Source organism: Oryzias latipes, chromosome 1, assembly GCF_053564925.1.
Source record: "Oryzias latipes strain Hd-rR chromosome 1, Olatipes_Hd-rR_3.1".
NCBI lineage: Eukaryota > Metazoa > Chordata > Actinopteri > Beloniformes > Adrianichthyidae > Oryzias > Oryzias latipes.
This window is the reverse complement of record NC_136237.1, coordinates 31033082-31054820: the sequence shown is the minus strand read 5'-3', so window position 1 is coordinate 31054820 and position 21739 is coordinate 31033082. Positions and strand designations below refer to the sequence as shown.

The following is a 21739-nucleotide window of genomic DNA, read 5'->3' as shown; positions in this document are numbered from 1 at the left end:
CTTCCTGATTACAATTCGTCCATTACATCTAATTTGGTTGATTGTGGCAATTTGTTCTGTTCCAGTGAATTCTAGTCATTTTGTGTGTGTGTCCATACATGTGTGTCTCTCATTTGTGTTATTATGGGTATTGGTATTTTGCTTTGTGGTAAATTATTTCTTCATCAAAGTTTGTGTAATCTCAAGATTGAGTGCTAAGAGCTACAGAAAAATGTGGTCCGTACTACTGAACTGTAGGCATTATCAGAACTAATAAGAGTCTTCTTAATAACAAACACATTGAAAGGACGAAAACTGACAATATTAACCCCTATACTAATTGAAAATTGTATTGCACTTATGATAGACATTGATTATGTGTCCACAGATTAATAAACACCTTTCAATTCAACTTTTTAGTTTTCATTCATGGCCATTATCATAAATGCCCATTCCAGAGATTATCCGGAAAATTGCAATTTTAAATGGACTTCTGTATATTTTACATGTTTATCTTTTTATACAAACTGGTGTATACATAGACAATGATATAGGGACACAATGCAAAAATTGACATTCCATCTATGATGGGATTTTTTAGTTTATTGGCAGGATAATGCTGACAGGAAGGAGGAGACTCTAACAATCATTGCAGACCTTCTTGGCTTCAGTTGGACTGGTAAGATCTCAGTAACCAAATTATTTTAGGTTAAATGAAGTTAAATATTAGATATGTAATGTATTTTAAGCAGAAGTAGTAACTCCAGTTTTTTTCACTTGAATTGTTTCCTTAATTAGGACAACTATAGAAACATTTAAACATATATGTTAATGCTGTGGATAATAACAAATTTAATACTTTGCTTTGAAATATATCATACAGAATTGGCAAAAGAGCTGGAATTCAGTGAAGATGATATTCAACTTGTGAGAACACAAAATCCAAGTTCTCTTCAAGAACAGAGTCATGCATTACTGCAGCGTTGGGTTGAACGGGAAGGCAAGCATGCCACAGGTACTTTGTTTATTATTTTGACAGATTTATCTTTGTGTTTTGTGTCAATGCAGAGCTTCTGTGTTAGTATAAATACGTCAACTGGATTTAAAAGACATTTAATGCTACAAAACTGCCTTTTTAGTGATTGCCTTATTGTTTCCTTCAAGTAGGTGATGTTCTTTGTACTCTCTTTGGCGTAACAGTTCTTTGTCATTGTGTCTTAAGGGAAATATTATTTATTATAAAGTATTTTCTCCAGGTATATAGTAATATGGCAGTTTTAACATAAACCCCATTCATGCTAATCCAATTTACAATGTATAATACCCATGAACGACCCACACAACATACAATGTTTTATTGTATACTATAATGATTTGTTATTTCAAATTTAAACCTGTTTAATTTTTGCAGAGGAGTGTCTGATTAGGAGGCTGACCAAGATCAACCGCATGGACATTGTCCATCTCATTGAAACCCAGATGAATAAGTCTGTTCAAGAACAAACATCTAGAACCTATGCAGAGATAGAGAAGACCCTAGATCACAGTGAAGGTAATAACTCTGCTTTGTAAACACCAGTCTTTGTTGAACTTGTATCACATTCTGTTTTTTTTATTTTTTTTCAGTGTCAGTCGCTTTGTCTTCAGTGCAACAGGATACAGACAGCCCAAGAATTGTCAGAAGAATTGAATCTGATGGTAGACCACCACCAGCTGTTTCTGAGGAGGATCTATCAGTTGCTTCCTTGCTGGATATTCCTTCATGGGCAGAGCCAACAGGACACATCCACTCAGAGAGCATGCATGGAGACCTACTAGAGGATGTTGAAATCACACAGTAAATCCTTTTGACTTTGTTGCAAACATCAAATGAATACATTTTTTCACACTTGTTTGAGAAGATCTGGTTTTGTGTGCAGCACATATTTGCTGCTAAATTTGTTTTTCAGCTCTACCATAGCAAACCAAAAAGTAAGATTTCTATCTTTTGACTCTGTGTTGTTGTTTTTTCTGCAGTGAATTGAGCCCTAATCTGTGGAATCCTGAAGATGATGCATCAAAAGAACATGCAAGTTACAACACCTCAGATGAGCAAGTGAGTACGCGGCCAATTATAAAAGAAGCATCCATGAGAAGCAAAGCAAGACAGATTTCTGAGCCCCAAGTAAACCTCCAGCAAGATTGCAGCAATGTTGAAGGTCATTTCATCAAGTGTCCCCAAGGTGGTCCTCCACACAAAAGTGGCTGCAGTCAAACAATGCCTTGGAAATTAGATGTTTGTCGGGATGACCAAAGCCAGTCACATGACTCATCCATATCCATCAGAGACTTTAGCGATAGCCTGTCGGAGTCAGAAAAAGTGGAAATTGACTTCAGTGAGCTTTCGGACAGGTTCAGCTGCACACCTCATCTGAGGAGAGGAGCAGCAGCCCGTAGAATTGTAAAAAAGATATCTAAACTTAGCCCATCGTGCTTAAAACCACAGGACCGTGAACCTGATATGCTTTTGACTGAAGGTGACACACATGTTCAAAATAGCAGGCTCTCTCAGAGGAGCGCTGATGAAGTCGAAGCTCAATTCCACAAAGAACTGAAGGATCACAACATCCCACATGCTTCTGGTGTGGAAATGGGATTAAAAGCTGTCAAGATGGGAAAAGAAGAAAAGCCAAAAGCTCAACTGAAAAATGATGGAAATAGGGAAAGGATACCCTTCATTGATGATGATGATGACACACAACAAACAATACCCATGAATGTGCCAGCACAATACAGCTTAATAAATCCTAAGCAGTTGGAACCAACAAAGACCATTCTGCCGAACAGGCATGCATACAGCAGCCCTTTTTGTATGGATTGTGACTCAGCTTATGCAAAATACAGATGTGGTCATAATTCAGGCATTGAGTGTATCAAATCAATTTCTACTCTGCCAGAGTATAACCCCTTGCCCCCTGTCTCCTTCACATCAGAAGAACTATGGGGCTCATCTTTGCCTGTTTGTGAAAAGCGCTTTTTTACTGCAAATGAATGGCCACTAAATAGTAAAATGTCTAGACAATTGTCTCCTGAATCAGTCATGTTAGCTGGTGATTGTCGAGCCACTACAACCGATTCCCCTCAGACCATGGAAGACAATGATACTACAATGTCTGATCAATGGAGCTCAACCAAATTTCCACAAAATAATGAACTACATATCTGTGAAACTAAAAACCTTTTTAGTCAAAAATATCTGAATGCAGCTGTACCTGACACAAATATAAAAAGGGAGCGGAGAGACTTGTCACCGCTTTCATTAGAGTTTAAAAATGATGAAATACTTTCTGAAGGTGTTACTTCTGATAGAACAACAACTTCGCCTGACCTAGTGGGGTCTATTGGTGGTTTAGAGAGGGAATGTAGACCATTCTCCCCAGAATCTCAAAGTTCCCAGTGCAGTTTTTCATTTCTCGAACTCTTATACTCAGAATCTTCACGGGCCCAACTCAGGCGCCAATATTGTAACTATTTTTTGCAGTACTCTGGGGAAGATTCAGCCTATCCACCACCAATCTGTGATTCCTTTCTTTTAAATGAAGTTATGCTTCCATATAACACTTCAAAGAAAGAGCTTAAAGATTCTGATTACGGTATATCCCAATTTGAGCAATATGTCATACCAAATGAAAATCTTTTACCAGATTTTTCTGATTCATACAGTAAGTGTCAAGATCATGTTTGCATGGAAAGTTGCATAAACACTCGATCATCCATTAATAGCTTTTCATGTGCAAAAAATACAAATACATCAGAATCATTGAAACATCATGTAAATACAAATAGACTGCTTACTGATGATTCTACAAAAACAAATGTCTACAGTGATGAGTCATCCAGTGGTAATGAGAAGAAAGGGGAATTTCATTTTAAACCAGACTTGGAGCCCACTACATCTTATCTTAGATACTGGTATTCAAAGTTGGAACCGTGTTCTTCAAAGGTTACCTTTTCAGAGGTGCCAGGGGCTGATTTAGAAATCACAGAAAAAAGTGACTTGAGAGACAAAGAAACATCAGTTGAAACGATAAATGAATCAGTCAAGAGAAACTTATATTCAGGTATGAAGTCTCAGCAGAAAACAACAGAAACGCACCCCACTGCACATGATCTACCAAAAGAAACAATGGTTTTTACCCTAGTTGAGCGAAGAAAGTATTCATTAGAATTTCCATATGAAATTGATTCAAAGTCAGACAACAATATAGTACCAATTGACAAAAGCAGCACCGTGACCACCTACACCCAATCTGAAGTTGGAAAGACCACAATACAACAGAGTGAAGCCAATCAACATTCAAACTCTTCAAATGATGACACACAATGCTCGGAAAAAACAGTGCATTCATCTTTACTTCTGTCTGTCAACAGACCACTAACATACGCACAAGTTGTAAAAGGCTTTGTTAATGAGAAGAAAGACAAATCGATTCAATACCTCCCACCTTTAGAGGGGAATGAAGATCTGGAAACAGAAAAAAAACATTACATCTCTTTCACGCATTCAGCATTTTCCGAATCACAAACCCAGTGCAAAGTGTCATACTTGGAGAGTTGGTTGACTGACATAAGACCAGAATCTCCTGATTCCCAAAGTGAATGTAGACCTCTCTCTCCAGACTCTCCTGTTCCTGAGTTCACATGTACTCATGTTGACTACACTAGGGAAAAGTCAGAACAAAAGTCATTCACACCACAATCGACTTTATCTGACTGGGAAGGCACAGATTTGTGTTTGGAAAGTCTCTTTGATCAGATCAGACCAGAGTCCCCTCAGTCAGTCTTATCAAATCTTGAACTTGATCAAATATTTAGCAGTAGAGCGTTGTCCCCAGAGTCGGTGGCTTCTAGTTTAGACTTTTCACATTTGCAAGAGTGGCTGGAGGACTTTAGGGCATCCTCCCCCGAATCTGCAGCATCAGTAGAAAAACACACTTTGACTACAGACGTGTCAGTTGCCCCAATTCTTGACCTTCACTGTAATTACTATTTACAGTATTCAGAGAATAGGACATTGTCCCCTTCGTTATCATCGTCAAATGAAGCTGATCTTGACTTTTCCTTACATAATCTGTTTGATGAGAACAGAGCAGACTCACCAAATTCACATTCATCCGATCTAGATTCCAAACACCTTGAAATAACCTTACCCAGTACATCTTCTCAAACATTGACCAGCAGACCTCTGACATATGCAGAAGTTGTAAAGAGGGCAGCTGGTAAAAAGGGTGCAGAGTCTGTTCTTAGCTCAAGATCATTGGAGCTCAAAGAAGACTCAGAACCTTTTGAACCATCTCAAACCCAGCATAGTTGGTGCTACTTGGAGAATTGGTTGACTGATATCAGAACAGAATCTCCTGATTCCCAAAATGAATGTAGACCTCTCTCTCCAGACTCTCCTGTTCCTAGGTTCACATGTACTCATGTTGACTACACTAGGGAAAAGTCAGAACAAAGGTCATTCACACCACAATCGACTTTATCTGACTGGGAAGGCACAGATTTGTGTTTGGAAAGTCTCTTTGATCAGATCAGACCAGAGTCCCCTCAGTCAGTCTTATCAAATCTTGAACTTGATCAAATATTTAGCAGTAGAGGGTTGTCCCCAGAGTCGGTGGCTTCTAGTTTAGACTTTTCACATTTGCAAGAGTGGCTGGAGGACTTTAGGGCATCCTCCCCCGAATCTGCAGCATCAGTAGAAAAACACACTTTGACTACAGATGTGTCAGTTGCCCCAAGTCTTGACCTTCACTGTAATTACTATTTACAGTATTCAGAGAATAAGACATTGTCCCCTTCGTTATCATTGTCAAATGAAGCTGATCTTGACTTTTCCTTACATAATCTGTTTGATGAGAACAGAGCAGACTCACCAAATTCACATTCATCCGATCTAGATTCCAAACACCTTGAAATAACCTTACCCAGTACATCTTCTCAAACATTGACCAGCAGACCTCTGACATATGCAGAAGTTGTAAAGAGGGCAGCTGGTAAAAAGGGTGCAGAGTCTGTTCTTAGCTCAAGATCATATGAGCTCAAAGAAGACTCAGAACCTTTTGAACCATCTCAAACCCAGCATAGTTGGTGCTACTTGGAGAATTGGTTGACTGATATCAGAACAGAATCTCCTGATTCCCAAAATGAATGTAGACCTCTCTCTCCAGACTCTCCTGTTCCTGAGTTCACATGTACTCATGTTGACTACACTAGGGAAAAGTCAGAACAAAGGTCATTCACACCACAATCGACTTTATCTGACTGGGAAGGCACAGATTTGTGTTTGGAAAGTCTCTTTGATCAGATCAGACCAGAGTCCCCTCAGTCAGTCTTATCAAATCTTGAACTTGATCAAATATTTAGCAGTAGAGCGTTGTCCCCAGAGTCGGTGGCTTCTAGTTTAGACTTTTCACATTTGCAAGAGTGGCTGGAGGACTTTAGGGCATCCTCCCCCGAATCTGCAGCATCAGTAGAAAAACACACTTTGACTACAGACGTGTCAGTTGCCCCAAGTCTTGACCTTTACTGTACTTACTATTTACAGTATTCAGAGAATAGGACATTGTCCCCTTCGTTATCATTGTCAAATGAAGCTGATCTTGACTTTTCCTTACATAATCTGTTTGATGAGAACAGAGCAGACTCACCAAATTCACATTCATCCGATCTAGATTCCAAACACCTTGAAATAACCTTACCCACTACATCTTCTCAAACATTGACCAGCAGACCTCTGACATATGCAGAAGTTGTAAAGAGGGCAGCTGGTAAAAAGGGTGCAGAGTCTGTTCTTAGCTCAAGATCATTGGAGCTCAAAGAAGACTCAGAACCTTTTGAACCATCTCAAACCCAGCATAGTTGGTGCTACTTGGAGAATTGGTTGACTGATATCAGAACAGAATCTCCTGATTCCCAAAATGAATGTAGACCTCTCTCTCCAGACTCTCCTGTTCCTGAGTTCACATGTACTCATGTTGACTACACTAGGGAAAAGTCAGAACAAAGGTCATTCACACCACAATCGACTTTATCTGACTGGGAAGGCACAGATTTGTGTTTGGAAAGTCTCTTTGATCAGATCAGACCAGAGTCCCCTCAGTCAGTCTTATCAAATCTTGAACTTGATCAAATATTTAGCAGTAGAGCATTGTCCCCAGAGTCGGTGGCTTCTAGTTTAGACTTTTCACATTTGCAAGAGTGGCTGGAGAACTTTAGGGCATCCCCCCCCGAATCTGCAGCATCAGTAGAAAAACACACTTTGACTACAGACGTGTCAGTTGCCCCAATTCTTGACCTTCACTGTAATTACTATTTACAGTATTTGGAGAATAGGCCATGGTCCCCTTCGTTATCATTGTCAAATGAAGCTGATCTTGACTTTTCCTTACATAATCTGTTTGATGAGAACAGAGCAGACTCACCAAATTCACATTCATCCGATCTAGATTCCAAACACCTTGAAATAACCTTACCCAGTACATCTTCTCAAACATTGACCAGCAGACCTCTGACATATGCAGAAGTTGTAAAGAGGGCAGCTGGTAAAAAGGGTGCAGAGTCTGTTCTTAGCTCAAGATCATTGGAGCTCAAAGAAGACTCAGAACCTTTTGAACCATCTCAAACCCAGCATAGTTGGTGCTACTTGGAGAATTGGTTGACTGATATCAGAACAGAATCTCCTGATTCCCAAAATGAATGTAGACCTCTCTCTCCAGACTCTCCTGTTCCTGAGTTCACATGTACTCATGTTGACTACACTAGGGAAAAGTCAGAACAAAAGTCATTCACACCACAATCGACTTTATCTGACTGGGAAGGCACAGATTTGTGTTTGGAAAGTCTCTTTGATCAGATCAGACCAGAGTCCCCTCAGTCAGTCTTATCAAATCTTGAACTTGATCAAATATTTAGCAGTAGGGCGTTGTCCCCAGAGTCGGTGGCTTCTAGTTTAGACTTTTCACATTTGCAAGAGTGGCTGGAGGACTTTAGGGCATCCTCCCCCGAATCTGCAGCATCAGTAGAAAAACACACTTTGACTACAGACGTGTCAGTTGCCCCAATTCTTGACCTTCACTGTAATTACTATTTACAGTATTTGGAGAATAGGCCATGGTCCCCTTCGTTATCATTGTCAAATGAAGCTGATCTTGACTTTTCCTTACATAATCTGTTTGATGAGAACAGAGCAGACTCACCAAATTCACATTCATCCGATCTAGATTCCAAACACCTTGAAATAACCTTACCCACTACATCTTCTCAAACATTGACCAGCAGACCTCTGACATATGCAGAAGTTGTAAAGAGGGCAGCTGGTAAAAAGGGTGCAGAGTCTGTTCTTAGCTCAAGATCATTGGAGCTCAAAGAAGACTCAGAACCTTTTGAACCATCTCAAACCCAGCATAGTTGGTGCTACTTGGAGAATTGGTTGACTGATATCAGAACAGAATCTCCTGATTCCCAAAATGAATGTAGACCTCTCTCTCCAGACTCTCCTGTTCCTGAGTTCACATGTACTCATGTTGACTACACTAGGGAAAAGTCAGAACAAAGGTCATTCACACCACAATCGACTTTATCTGACTGGGAAGGCACAGATTTGTGTTTGGAAAGTCTCTTTGATCAGATCAGACCAGAGTCCCCTCAGTCAGTCTTATCAAATCTTGAACTTGATCAAATATTTAGCAGTAGAGCGTTGTCCCCAGAGTCGGTGGCTTCTAGTTTAGACTTTTCACATTTGCAAGAGTGGCTGGAGGACTTTAGGGCATCCTCCCCCGAATCTGCAGCATCAGTAGAAAAACACACTTTGACTACAGACGTGTCAGTGGCCCCAATTCTTGACCTTCACTGTAATTACTATTTACAGTATTTGGAGAATAGGCCATTGTCCCTTTCGTTATCATTGTCAAATGAAGCTGATCTTGACTTTTCCTTACATAATCTGTTTGATGAGAACAGAGCAGACTCACCAAATTCACATTCATCCGATCTAGATTCCAAACACCTTGAAATAAACTTACCTACTATATCTTCTCAAACATTGACCAGCAGACCTCTGACATATGCAGAAGTTGTAAAGAGGGCAGCTGGTATAAAAGGTGCAGAGTCTTTTCTTAGCTCAAGATCATTGGATCTCAAAGAAGTATCAGAGCCGTCTGTACTATCTCAAACCGGGGAAAGTTTGTCTTACTTGGAGAATTTGTTGACTGATATCAGAACAGAATCTCCTGATTCCCAAAGTGAATGTAGACCTCTCTCTCCAGACTCTCCTGTTCCTGAGTTCACATGTACTCATGTTGACTACACTAGGGAAAAGTCAGAACAAAGGTCATTCACACCACAATCGACTTTATCTGACTGGGAAGGCACAGATTTGTGTTTGGAAAGTCTCTTTGATCAGATCAGACCAGAGTCCCCTCAGTCAGTCTTATCAAATCTTGAACTTGATCAAATATTTAGCAGTAGGGCGTTGTCCCCAGAGTCGGTGGCTTCTAGTTTAGACTTTTCACATTTGCAAGAGTGGCTGGAGGACTTTAGGGCACCCTCCCCCGAATCTGCAGCATCAGTAGAAAAACACACTTTGACTACAGACGTGTCAGTGGCCCCATTTCTTGACCTTCACTGTAATTACTATTTACAGTATTCGGAAAATAGGCCATTGTCCCCTTCGTTATCGTTTTCAAATACAGATGATCTTGACTTTTCCTTTGATAATCAGTTTGATGAGATCAGAACAGATTCTCTTAAAGCAGTTGTTTTTTATTCTATTCCTAAACACTCGGACAAAAAGGTTAGGGAACCTTCTTTGATGTATGTAACTTCTGAAAAAGGTCCTGCAGTCAACAACCAAGATAAGTCTGCTTCGAAAGATAAGTTGGTATCCCTTCCATCTTTGTCTTTTACTTTCTGCTCTCAGAGTTATTTTTTACTTCAGCAGTCGCATAACAAGTGCAAGCCCATGTTCATGTCACACTTATCTGATCCAGTTTATACAGGAAAATGTCAGTGTTGTTGTTCACAACTTCCTAAATTTTTTCAATGCTAAAATCTGAAATTGAAACTAAACTTGGTTTTTTACCATAACAGAAATTCACATCATATAAACAATCTAAGTCTAGATTCTATTTTAATTCAACATTTTGTTCTTTACCTAAATTAGTCCAGTACAAATAATTAGTAATTTTGGATTAAAAAAAATACATATTGTCATCTCTGAGAACTAATTTAAATATCATAATTTTATTTTTAAGATTACTCATGTAAGTTTTTTTTGTCTTCATCAACCAAAATAAGATTGGTTTTGTTTATTTTCTACACTTTTGAGCAGAAGGTAAGATAAATGCTACCACCTTTGTTTTTTAAGGTAATATGTATAAAAATCTAAAATCCTTTTCTGACGTAGTTAACAACAGTACTCCTACAACATACATTTTAGACATGATTTGATGCAGTTGGACTTCACTTAGTACCAGATAGCAATATAAGTAAGTACCATATATTTGTGCTATGTCAGTTGGTTGTGTGTAGGACTGTCACATGGAAAGCTAGGGTTCATTTCCTAGGGGCTTTGATGAGCTTAATCTGGTGTGGGTCCTTAGGCAATACCCTTCACACTACTGCCTATTTATGTTGCCACAAGGTGATCTAGGGTCTGGGTCTCCCAGCCAGGATAAAATATGTACAGGAAGAGCATCCTGTGTAAAATATCGTTTTGATAATTTTTTAGCTTTTAAATAGCTTTTAATAGTTGGCACAAAGTTTGATGGAGATTATTAAAGTTTTAAAAAAATGTTTTTAGGAACAGACTAAAAGAAAGGGGAAAACATAAAAGTGAAGAACTTGAAAGTCACTAACCGTGAACTGGAATGTCTGAAAGATAATCCTACTGTTTAAAAATGATACAGGGGTTCATTTTTAGGGCTGCCTAAGAAACAACCTACTATAGACAATGTCAGATTTTAAATTATAAGTAATTTCTGAGTCACATGCCATATAAAGGGAAGGTTTTATAATACTAGCTGGCTTGAAAATGTTGTCCACAAAAAAAAACAAAGAAAAAACCTGACTCCTCCCAAGACAAAACATCAATACCAAATGAAAGAAGAAAAGAGCTCCATGGTGCCGGTAAGGCAGCATGTGCTCTTGCTTGCCACTGAGTGCAGTGTTGGCTCTATTGTTATTAGTGTGGTTATTAACAAGTGTGGAAGTAACAGTTGCTTCAGGTTTCCACCATTAACGGGTTTGCATTTGGGCAAAACATACCTGTTTTTTGCCTGATCTCCAATAACTGAGCATCTTTTATGACTTTTGGCCCATTTTTTTTCATGCCCATAAAATGCAAACTCATGACACTTGTCTCATGTTGTTTTACCTATCTTTGTTTATTAAGCATGTGTTTCCACATTTTTTTTACAATTAAGAAAATTGACATAATCTTAATACCAAAAAAAGCAGTCTTGTGAAGCTTTACTATTTCATATTCTTTATTTTCATATATGTTCTAACTTTTTGTGTTTGCTAACATTTTTTAACTGATTTGTTGTTTTTTTTATTGATGTATTCATTTTATAAATTGCAATTTAGACAAGGAAAAACTTTCAACCTTTTTCATTGAAAGTACAGGAATTCCTGACTTGAAATCAGTAAATTGGATTTTTTTCCCCCCGGACCTAATTGCATTGAATTCCCATGGATTCTTATATTTCCAGTTGTTTTGCCATTTGTCTGTGCATGGTTAAACCTTGTTGATAACCATGACTTGGCTTCATTCCTAACAGTGTTTGTGTGAATTGTGTGTTTTAAGTCATGTTTTAGTTCATCACAAAATACATCAAATTTTTTTATATTCATAATTTGTTTTTCCATCCCATTTCTCTGTTGTATTATCTCTTTCAGCTGTCATCTGCATCCTGCAAGACAGTACATTCACAGTCATCTAAAGAAAAAAATGTCAAATTAGAACAAAATCAGTGCTTTCCCATTGATATGGGAGTCTGGGCTTGTGATTCCAACACATCAGGCACTTCAAATATAGAGTTGGCACCCCAAGGTTGCTTAGTTCAGACGGAAATTCAACCTTACAACTTGTTTGCCACCCCAACTACCTCATCACAGATGAAGGAAAAACATATTTTAACATCTGGCCCTGGTGGTAACTATGACTCAGCCGAACCAACTTCCGCAGCCCCCGACTCACAAGACAGTTCAGATATACTTGCCATCATGTCCTTGGAATCTCCAAACTCACCATCATCCTTGAAGTTTGGATCCCCTGGGAACCTTGAGCCCATTCTGTCAGATCTAAAGGAGGTGAAACTTGAGTTTAGATCAGAGAAGCATGAACTACCTTCATCAAACATGCCTGCTAAAATTAACAAGTTTGAAGATGTTTGTTTTGAAGGCATTGTAGAAGATCCAGGAACTAGCACGTCCTCAGTTGCACAGATGGCAGAGGATAACACGGATGACACGGTTATTCCTGGTACAAGGAAAGCTTCTGGATCAAGCTTTGGTATTTCTAAAGACAGTCCTGAATTATCCTCTATGACCTCCAAGTCCACCCAAAGATTTGAAGAGGAAAAGGAATCAATGTGGAGTTCTGGGACTGATGAAACATCTATTCAAAGGATCCAAGACCAACATTTATGGTATAGAACCTCCACTGACACCCTTTCCTCTCAGTCTCTGTCTGATTTGAGTCCTGAGACAGTCACAACTGTAAGACATTTCAGCTTTGAGGAGCTGATGTCAAACCAATCCTCAGTGAACTCTGAGATTTCTTCAGATGATGACAAGTCCAGAAACTGCACGCAGCATTCAGATGAAACCATGGTAGATGAGGAGGAATGGCATGATTTGGAGTCAGTATCAGTTAAACAAAAAACTGAGAAGACCTCCCCATCTTTTGATGAGGAAAATGGCATCCCACTGGGGTATGCAGAGCCAGCCTCAGCTTCTAAAGACAGACCCCACATGCATCTGGCATACAATGAGGGTCACAGTGACCCAGAGTCATACCTTGACTGTAAACAAAAGGTGTCTGATTCATCAGAGACTGATCCAGATAGGGCAAGTTTAGCTCAGACTTCGAGGCAAAAGGTGCTTTTGTCTTCTGGAAGTGAAGATTATGAAGATGCTTTCATGGTCCATGAGGGTCCATGCGGTGTACTGAAGGAGAGTGGAGCGTACCCTTCAGAGACATCAGATGAAGAAATCCCCATGCGCGTGGCATCAAAACTACCTGGAACTTATGACACTAATGAATCTCTCAAGAGGGTAAGATGAGACCTTGTAAAACTGCATTTGTCCCCAACTGAGCTTTTTCAAGCGTAACATTTGTTTCTAGAAGAAATGGCTGCGCACCCTCCAGTAACACCAAACCGACCTGAAACTCCCTGTGGCTCAGATTTTGTTTCTAACGTATAACGTAGCATGTCTCTTGATGTCACTGCACTCAATCATTAACATTTTGTTTATATTTTTTCAATCGCAATAAACACTTTTATTCCCTTGAAGCACAATAGTAAAAGCATGTTGTTGAGTTTGTTTGTTTTTTTGCAAACACATTTTGAAACTACAGACTGTTATTTTGTACTGTCCAATGTGCCATTTGAAAATATTCAACACATTGACACGTACACTATGGAATTCTGTGGTTTTGCTTGTTCTGCAACAAACCTGGCATCTATGCGTTGCATACAATACATCTGAATGAGTTTGTTTCGCTTGGTTAGGAGATCGACACTGAGCTTGGATCAATGTCTGAGAGTTCGGATGAGGAATTTTTGTTGACTGCCAGAATTGTACGACGTAGATTTGTCTTTCAGGTACCAGGGAAAGTGTGGTTTCAATTTAGCATGAGAAAAAGATCTACCACATGAGGCGTTTACTAATAAATGTCTACATCAAGAAGGAGTGTGTTCCTGTAATAACCTGAAACTTTCTTGCACCGATGGCTAATGTTTTTTTTTTCTGCCGTGATCCCTTTTCATTGATTTAACAAAATAACTCTAAAGAATGTTTGTTTTCTAGTGCCCCTAGTCTCCATTTTCTCCAACATGACTTGCCAGTAAAGATCAAATGAATGACAGGAACATCCTGAACCTAACTATTTTTTGTTTTTTGTTATTCTGTTCTAGGCTGATGAAATGTCCCACCTCACCACTCGCTCTGTAACGGAAGAGACCTACAAAAATGAAAATGGACACGCAATTGTCAAAAAGGTAATGTTATAATTCACATAAATTCCAATAGATCTCACTTTGCTGCCATTATGTTCATGAGAGTGCAGTTGATTAAATAAAACAGCTGAAAACTACATTTAAATGTAAACTGTATGTCTAGTATTGTTACTGGATGAAGAAGATGATTGTTTGACTGAAAAGTAATGTGTATAAAAACACACAAGTTACTGAAAACATTTGTGATCACATCTTCTCATTTAGGTAACCCGGAGAGTTGTTCGCAAATGTGTTTCTACAAATGGAGAAGAGCATGATGGGAAATCTGTTGAAGGAGTTGCTCATGGATCAGATCTCGGATGCAACAGGAAAGTGAAGAGTGAGGGGGACCATGCAGAGGTGTGTTTACTCTTGTTGGTTATGGTGTGATGTTTTCAAATTGTCTTTTTTCTAAGAAGAACCTCAACAACACCTTTCTTTATACCATAATAAGCACATTAAATAAACAATTTTTATTAAAAATAAAAACATTTATTCATGTAGTTATCATTTGATAAATGTAAGGATCTCCCATCGCCGAGGCAACAAACTGCTGATACTGTGAGTCGCAAAGAAACGACCGACTCAAGGATTGAGACGACAACGACTTCCCAAAATGACCAATCCTTGGCTTCTCATTTCCCCCCAACCCAACATGACGTCACAGAGGTTTGAGCTGAACTATTTTAAAAAAATGTCCATGTCCATTTATCTGATGTCCTTACAAAATCTATGTGCAACTCTGCATTTGTTTTGCACTTTTATGATGTACTGCATGTGATGCTACGTTCACATCAGGCATGTGAGGCGCATTAAGCCCAAAGTGTTCACACTGGATGAGCAGGGAGGGGATTCTTCTTCTTCTTTTTTTTTCCAACTGTTTATTAGAACATGTCTGCCACCTACAGTTAGAGGGCTTGGTGCAAATTTGGTGCAAATTTTTCAAATCTTGCTCCAGACTTTTTCTTTCACATCTCTGTTCCGACATATGATATCCCAATTATAAATTTCTGCTCCGTGATCAATTTTCAAATGATTTTCACTTCTGTGAAATAAATGGGACGCTATATATTTGTCACTGCCAAATTCAAGTCCCTGATTGGTTAAAGTTCAGCCTGGTTTAACTTTTAACGCGGCCGTTGAACGAGCCCAAAAACGGTCATAGAAACTTGTGTAGCAACACAATTTTGAACGCGGAAGCCCATTTACATAACCTTTTCTTTGGAAGTAGCCCCTTGAATACACGTAGCCAAAGGCGATGCGCACGAAGCGTTAGAAGGTAGATTACTATTGTGTTGAAGTGGTTGCAATTAATGTTACTAGATCCCACAACATTCTTTATTTGTTATTGATTTGTTGACTGTAAATAATATTTTGGTCTCTTCTTTTCACACCTTTCCAACCAACAGCTGTAAAGGGAGCCAGCAGCACCCTGTAGAGCAAACGAACAACGACAGAGAAGGGTCAAAGTCCTTTGCCCCTGCAGCAGCATCTCCACCAGCTCTCCCAATGCTGCTATGAACAAAATAGGATCAAACACTGAGGAATGAGTAAAAAAAGGCCTCCCCCCCAACTCCAGACAGTCCACGCTAAACTCCCTGCTACTCCTATGCATTTGCCACATGCAATCCTGGTGTGTACTTCTGCACCCGAAAGCTACCACAGTCTTCCCGCTTTAGTTCTGGAAGATGAGCTTGTTGTTCACAAGAAACGAGTTACTGTCCCTGACTGATGTTCTGTTTTCATGATTCTTTTTCATGTTCAAGTGTTTTATTTTTTTCATTTTTTTTTCTTTGCCTTCTTGTGACCAAAGACTCTCTTCTGTTGTTTTTCCCGATTCAGGTTTAAATGTCGTGTTTTTGATTCAGTAGAAGAGCAGGTACAAAAAAAAACCCATGAATGTTATTCACATTAGCCTATTCACACCTGAAGGTTAGGAAACAGAAGGTGCTTTAATTCATAGAGCACTTTCATTGCACTGCCTGTCTCAACTCTGATATTGGTTTAAAAAAAAAAGACACCACATGCTCTTCTGCCTTCAGTCTGTTTTTTTCTTTTCATTTAGATGATCAAGCTGAAAACCTGATCATATCAGCACTGAATTTACCCGCTGCCATACTGTTTTGCATAGACTGTGTGTATATCGTCTTCAAAATTATATATTATCTATAATCTAAAAACCGCTGACAACTGTAGCCTAGAAATGAATAATCACTCGTGCAGTAGAACAGGCATGACTAATGGACATCTGTCAGTTTGATCATAGCTTTGCCTGCTTTGTTGTCCAGTGGTTTGTCCAATTCTTTGCCTCTATGTATCTTTCTTTATGACATTGAATCTGTTTTTTTAGTCCTTTTCCTCTGTAACTGTTGATCCTGCCTCATAACACTTGAGCGTAGTGTGACGGAAGGCACTGAATGTTTGTCTGTGCATGTGTTGAGCGGTGGTTGGTGATTTGCAGAGAGTTTTGTGAGTACAGTATAAAGATTATTTATGATGTCATTGCTTTTGGTTTTGATTTCAAAGGTTAGTTAGACGATACATTTTATTTATCAGGAGGTCATCTCCGCAGTGTTGGAAATGTATTTATTTATGGTAAAGCGACCAGGCAGTAATTGTTTTTTATTTCATGTATAAGCATTATCGTTTCAATCAGGAAAGTGTTACACGAGGTGCACAACATGTTTGAGTGTGAATGGTACTGTCTGTGTGTCGTATGAAGGAGTGTTCTCTGTTCTCTGTCAGCTATGACCTGTTTATTTTAAACAAATCACTTTTGCACTCCTGAATGTAAGGTGGAAATACTTTCATGAGTTCTGTGAACAGAATGTTGGGTGCAGCAGATGTTCGCCACAGGGAAAGTCTCAGCGTGGAGGTGATAACATGCAGGATGACGTGCGTGGTTATTGAAGCATCATACTCTCTGTATTTATTTCACTCTCACCATTTACTTTGTGATTCCAAAAAGAAATCTGATTAGTGAAGGTTCACTGTGACAGGTATGCTTTTTAATTTTGAAAAAACAGCATCCCTTTTCTGTGATGACAGCATATCCAAAATATATATATATATATATATATACATCTAAAAAGGCATGTATTATTGTATTCAAATTTGAAAGGACAGACTCATTGTGCAGTCTATTTATTGCTGACAGAGAATAAAATCCTATAAATGTATAATGTTAGGTTTGTCACACTGTGTGTTTCTTTCTTTGAAACAATATTGTCATTGATGTAAAACATTTAACTGTGGAAAGCAACTATAACTGTAGCTATTCAGTTCACAAGGGAACCACAGGGTGGCTACTTACACACCAAAAGATCTGATCTGAGTAACTCCAATAAAAAATGATCTAACTGTACAAGAACAAAAATACACTAACATTTTAGTTCCAAAACTTTTTTTTTTTTTTTTTTTACATCCGTTAGTTTAAAAATGGGGCATGTTTTTTTTCTTTCTTTCATTTCTATAAATGATTCTTTCAAGCAGAGGTGTAGTCTTTTTACCCTTGTGCTATTCTAGGCACTTTAACATTGGGAGTTGGGTCATCTAGACCCACTAGACAGTGCTCTGAACCTTTTTTTCTTCGATGATTTGTGATTTTCACCGGTGTCCATGGATTACATGAAATTTTTCCTCCTATATCCACCTTTGTCATGGTAGGGAGAACACGTCAATGTAAGGGTGGGATCATCTAAGATAGCACAAGGGTTAAAGTGATCAATGAACTTTAGCTCAGCCTTTCTTGATCATGTTTCAGCAATTGTCAAACCTGTTTTTCCTCTTATTTGGCCACTTTAGGATTGACTGGTGTTTGATCATTTTAAGTCAAGACAACAGCTAAAAAAACTAGATTCAAATCAGACCAATGAGTGACAAAAATAGTCTGTCTTTCTATAGAAAATCATTGGTGTAAATCCGGATATCTGGAAAATTTCTGTAATGTGAGAAGTAAAGATTATTGTCAAGATTTCATTCATACACACACCAGGGACTTTGACGAAAGCTTTATCAACTGTTAATATTTCATAAGACTCCTCTGATGTTCAGTATGTCTGGTTACTATGGTGATGTGGATGGAGCCCGTACAAGAGGCTGCTGTGGAGTTTAGTTCCTGTCTGTCTTCATTTTCTGAATCAAACATGAGCCAAGTAAAAAATATCCCTTTCTTTTAGATGATATATTTATTTCTTAAACGTGTTAAGCCATCCATTGCTATGGTGGCAACAAGTACACACCATATAAGGAGTGGTGCCTTGCACTGACATCATACTTTTTGTCAAAAGAGACCTTGATCATATTTTCCTTAAAAAAAAAAAAAAAGACAAACTGTACAAACAAAAAGGCTGAACAAAAAAGTAAACTGCAGGAACAACAAACACATCAGCCATTGCCCAACTGTGGTAGGACCACGCACTGACAGAAGCACTATTCAAAAAGGAAGACATCCCAACTTAAGTGAAGTCTGAAGAAGTCTTCAAACCGGAGCATCTCACTGGTCCCTCTTGTCTGGTTTCCACTGAAGGTTGGGGCTCCTAAATCTTCACTCTCTGAACCATTTCTTGGTATCTGGCAAAGCATCAGACTTGTATGATGAGGATAGGATGACAACAGAATCCCTACACACACAGTCATACATTACAAGTACAAACATTATGAAAAATTCAGCTTCTTTAGTTCCTTTTTTTCCTCTATTTTTTTTTTTTATTTTTTTACAAAATTTCAGGGGTGCTTCTATAGCTAGTATTTTATTTTTCCTTCTGCTTGCCATAAGATTTTGAAATTAGTGCAAGATGGTACCATAACAGTGTTACTGATTTTACAACAGCTCCATGACACCGGAGAACATTAGAAACATTTGGGACAAAGACTGATGCACAACAATAACCGATGCAAACAAACAAGTCAATGATCAACAAATTAAATAGAAGATAATTTAGTTCCATATGATCTTACTCGGGGTGATACCCCCTCCCTGCGCCATGCACTACACAATTGTCTTGAGTTTCCATATGTTACATATATGCTACATTCTCATATTTCTTATTTAACCAATATAAAAGCAAACATTTTCAATGCAAAGTGTAAGCTGCTCTGCTTAACCTCTAAATTAGTACTATAGGTTTAAATCAGATCATTTTAAACAGAATGACATATAGCTCATAGCAAACAAATGTAGCTCATAAACTGGATTTTACATAAACTCTTAAGTCTTCGAATAGCAAGAATTATAATTTCAATGTTTTGTAATCATTTTCCTTTTTTTAACCAACAATCACAATTTATATATACATCACCAGAACTAAAGCAAGCTCAGTTTTTAACATTCTGATCTTCCAAATGTTTTTGAGTTGCACACACATAAATACACGTAAAAATACAGAGCTAATTTTTGGGAGAGGTTACAGTCATATATTTTAAACATCTCTATTTTATATTTAAAATGCATACCAAAACATCTTAAAAAAGAAACGGAAAGAAAAAAAATTGTTTCTTTTAATATGCTTGTTTCGTAACGTCCAAATACAGTGTGCTGCCACCCGGTGGTGGGTTCGAACAATGTTCTCTCAAAAAAAAAGCAATAACAGTAGAATGCAATAATACTTGTGTCCTGTGCGACGTCATATCCTCATAGAAGGGTCAGGGTCTACAGAGTAGTCGCGGGTTGGCTAGTAGACTGCTCCACTAGATTTTCACATGGGATTTCATTTTCTGTCTCCTCCTTCTACCCCATGTGTTGATTCCCCGTAACTGCATGGAAAGACAAGCAGAACAATGCTATAAGCAAGGTAGATAACACTAACATCTCCAAATAAATCCTTTCTTTTGATTTTTTTTCCTAGTAACCAGGTAAATCCAAGAGACTTTGGGTGAGGCAAAAGCACTGTCTTTGGGAACAAGGACTACTATCTCCCAGCTTGCTCCTATAACTTAAGAAAAATACCCTTAGCAAAAAAAACTGTACACTTTAGGTTTATTTTATTATGTATTTAAGGTATACTTGACTGTAAGTTTAGAAAGTAGACTATAGATCATGTCGTTGTGGTGTAGGAAGTAAATGCCTGATCAGAGTAAATTTGAACCTTTTTTAAATTTACAATGTTTAGCTAGTATATGAAAATTTAACTTCAAATATACTGCCTCATTTGCAGTACACTTAAATATACTGGTCTTTGCTTAGGGCATTGAAAAATGTGTTGTTTAGGTTCATTATCTTGATTTATTTGCATTGATTGTATTGCATAGACATCACACTGAAAGCCTCAGTTTGGTCAATTGGCTGTAATGAAAACTGGACTGAGTGACTCCTCCCCCATTGCGTTTCAAACAGGAAGTACCTGCTAGCTCCAAGAAACCTAAATACCATAGATATCTATAGTGAAATAAACACCTATTACTCAGTCATTCTATTTGTCAGAATAACCCCTCTTGCTGTGATACCTTTTTTGGTACTCCTAATTTTCTTTACGAGACATTTTTTCTGTATTGTCATGTCGAAGGTTCAAAACATTTGAGCGCCAGATTCTCCTGAGTCTGCTTTCAAGTGGTAGGGGTGTGGACTTTCAAGAATCTCACTCCTGACTGGCAAGTGTGATTGCCACAGAAATGTGGCCTTGGAGGTAAGTAATCTGTTTTCTATCACATTCACTCAGTCCAGTTTTCTATTGTGAGTTTAAGGCACTCACTGGCTTTGGACATTTTCTGAGGATGTGAACACAAACGCAGCAACAAAAGAGTAATGCTTAACAGCTTGCATGAGGAAATTGAGATCCCTGCAAATGTTTCACAATTTGGAACTTCCCTCACAAATGCTTTGAAAAAAAACCACCAAAAAAACTTGTATAAACAAAATTTCATTTGATTTTCTTGCATCCATTAAAATCACATATTCATTCATGTGTTGATAATCAAACATGATAACAGCCATATTTCATCTTGGCTATTCTGCTGTCCACAGCGCTTAAGGAAAAAAAAAAGTTGGCAATGATCTTACATAAACATTTATTTCTGAGAAATGTTCGAACTCTATTGACCCCCAAAAACACCGGAGTCGTAATACCAGCACTAAACAGTGAGTACGCTTTTTCAGAAGTGGGAAACGCTGACAGTAGTTGCTCTCAGAAATCAGGACGTCTAAGCATTGTTAAACTGAGACTGGACTGCTCCAAAGAAAAGAAAACAAAGGAAGAATCTACAAGTGAGGGACTCTGAGGACAGAATGGATGCAGTTTTTTCTTTTATTAGGTAACAATCTCAGAAGCTACAAATATAGAACCAGTTTCAATGCAAAAAAAAAAAAAGCACATGATAACAACAGCTAAACTCATATTTAAACCCTCTGACTGTAGTATCAGTTTTTTCTACATAATTTTCAAAGAAAATTGTTTAATGGCTTCAATATTGTAGCTATATACTTTACCCTGGCGAACTCAAAAACAATTTTCTTCAGGGCTTTTAAATTTAGTTTTGATTTTAGCAACAATGGATGGTATCTAAAA

At 38.2% G+C, this 21739-nt stretch overlaps 2 protein-coding genes across 51 annotated transcripts in view; one reads left to right on the top strand and one right to left on the bottom strand.

Moving 5' to 3' along the window:
- LOC144981196 (uncharacterized) overlaps positions 1-17424 on the top strand; it is a 70580-nt gene extending 53156 nt beyond the window's left edge. For 24 of the 37 annotated variants that reach the window (XM_078953547.1, XM_078953541.1, XM_078953591.1 and 21 more), the window contains 11 exons: positions 581-658; positions 863-994; positions 1391-1531; positions 1606-1816; positions 1996-2074; positions 11914-13293; positions 13752-13844; positions 14157-14240; positions 14463-14597; positions 14742-14906; positions 15647-17424. In XM_078953547.1, the coding sequence (XP_078809673.1) occupies positions 581-658; positions 863-994; positions 1391-1531; positions 1606-1816; positions 1996-2074; positions 11914-13293; positions 13752-13844; positions 14157-14240; positions 14463-14597; positions 14742-14906; positions 15647-15652 (2504 nt within the window). In that variant the 3' untranslated portion in view covers positions 15653-17424. The remainder of the gene's footprint in view (positions 1-580; positions 659-862; positions 995-1390; positions 1532-1605; positions 1817-1995; positions 2075-11913; positions 13294-13751; positions 13845-14156; positions 14241-14462; positions 14598-14741; positions 14907-15646) is intronic. The other 13 variants (XM_078953639.1, XM_078953632.1, XM_078953617.1 and 10 more) reach the window with 7 other exon arrangements.
- A 981-nt stretch (positions 17425-18405) lies between these two features.
- Positions 18406-21739, bottom strand: part of LOC144994755 (calcium/calmodulin-dependent protein kinase type II delta 2 chain) — a 44060-nt gene continuing 40726 nt past the window's right edge. For all 14 annotated transcript variants that reach the window (XM_078953662.1, XM_078953665.1, XM_078953678.1 and 11 more), the window contains one exon: positions 18406-19991. The gene's annotated coding sequence lies outside the window, so the exon portion shown is untranslated. The remainder of the gene's footprint in view (positions 19992-21739) is intronic.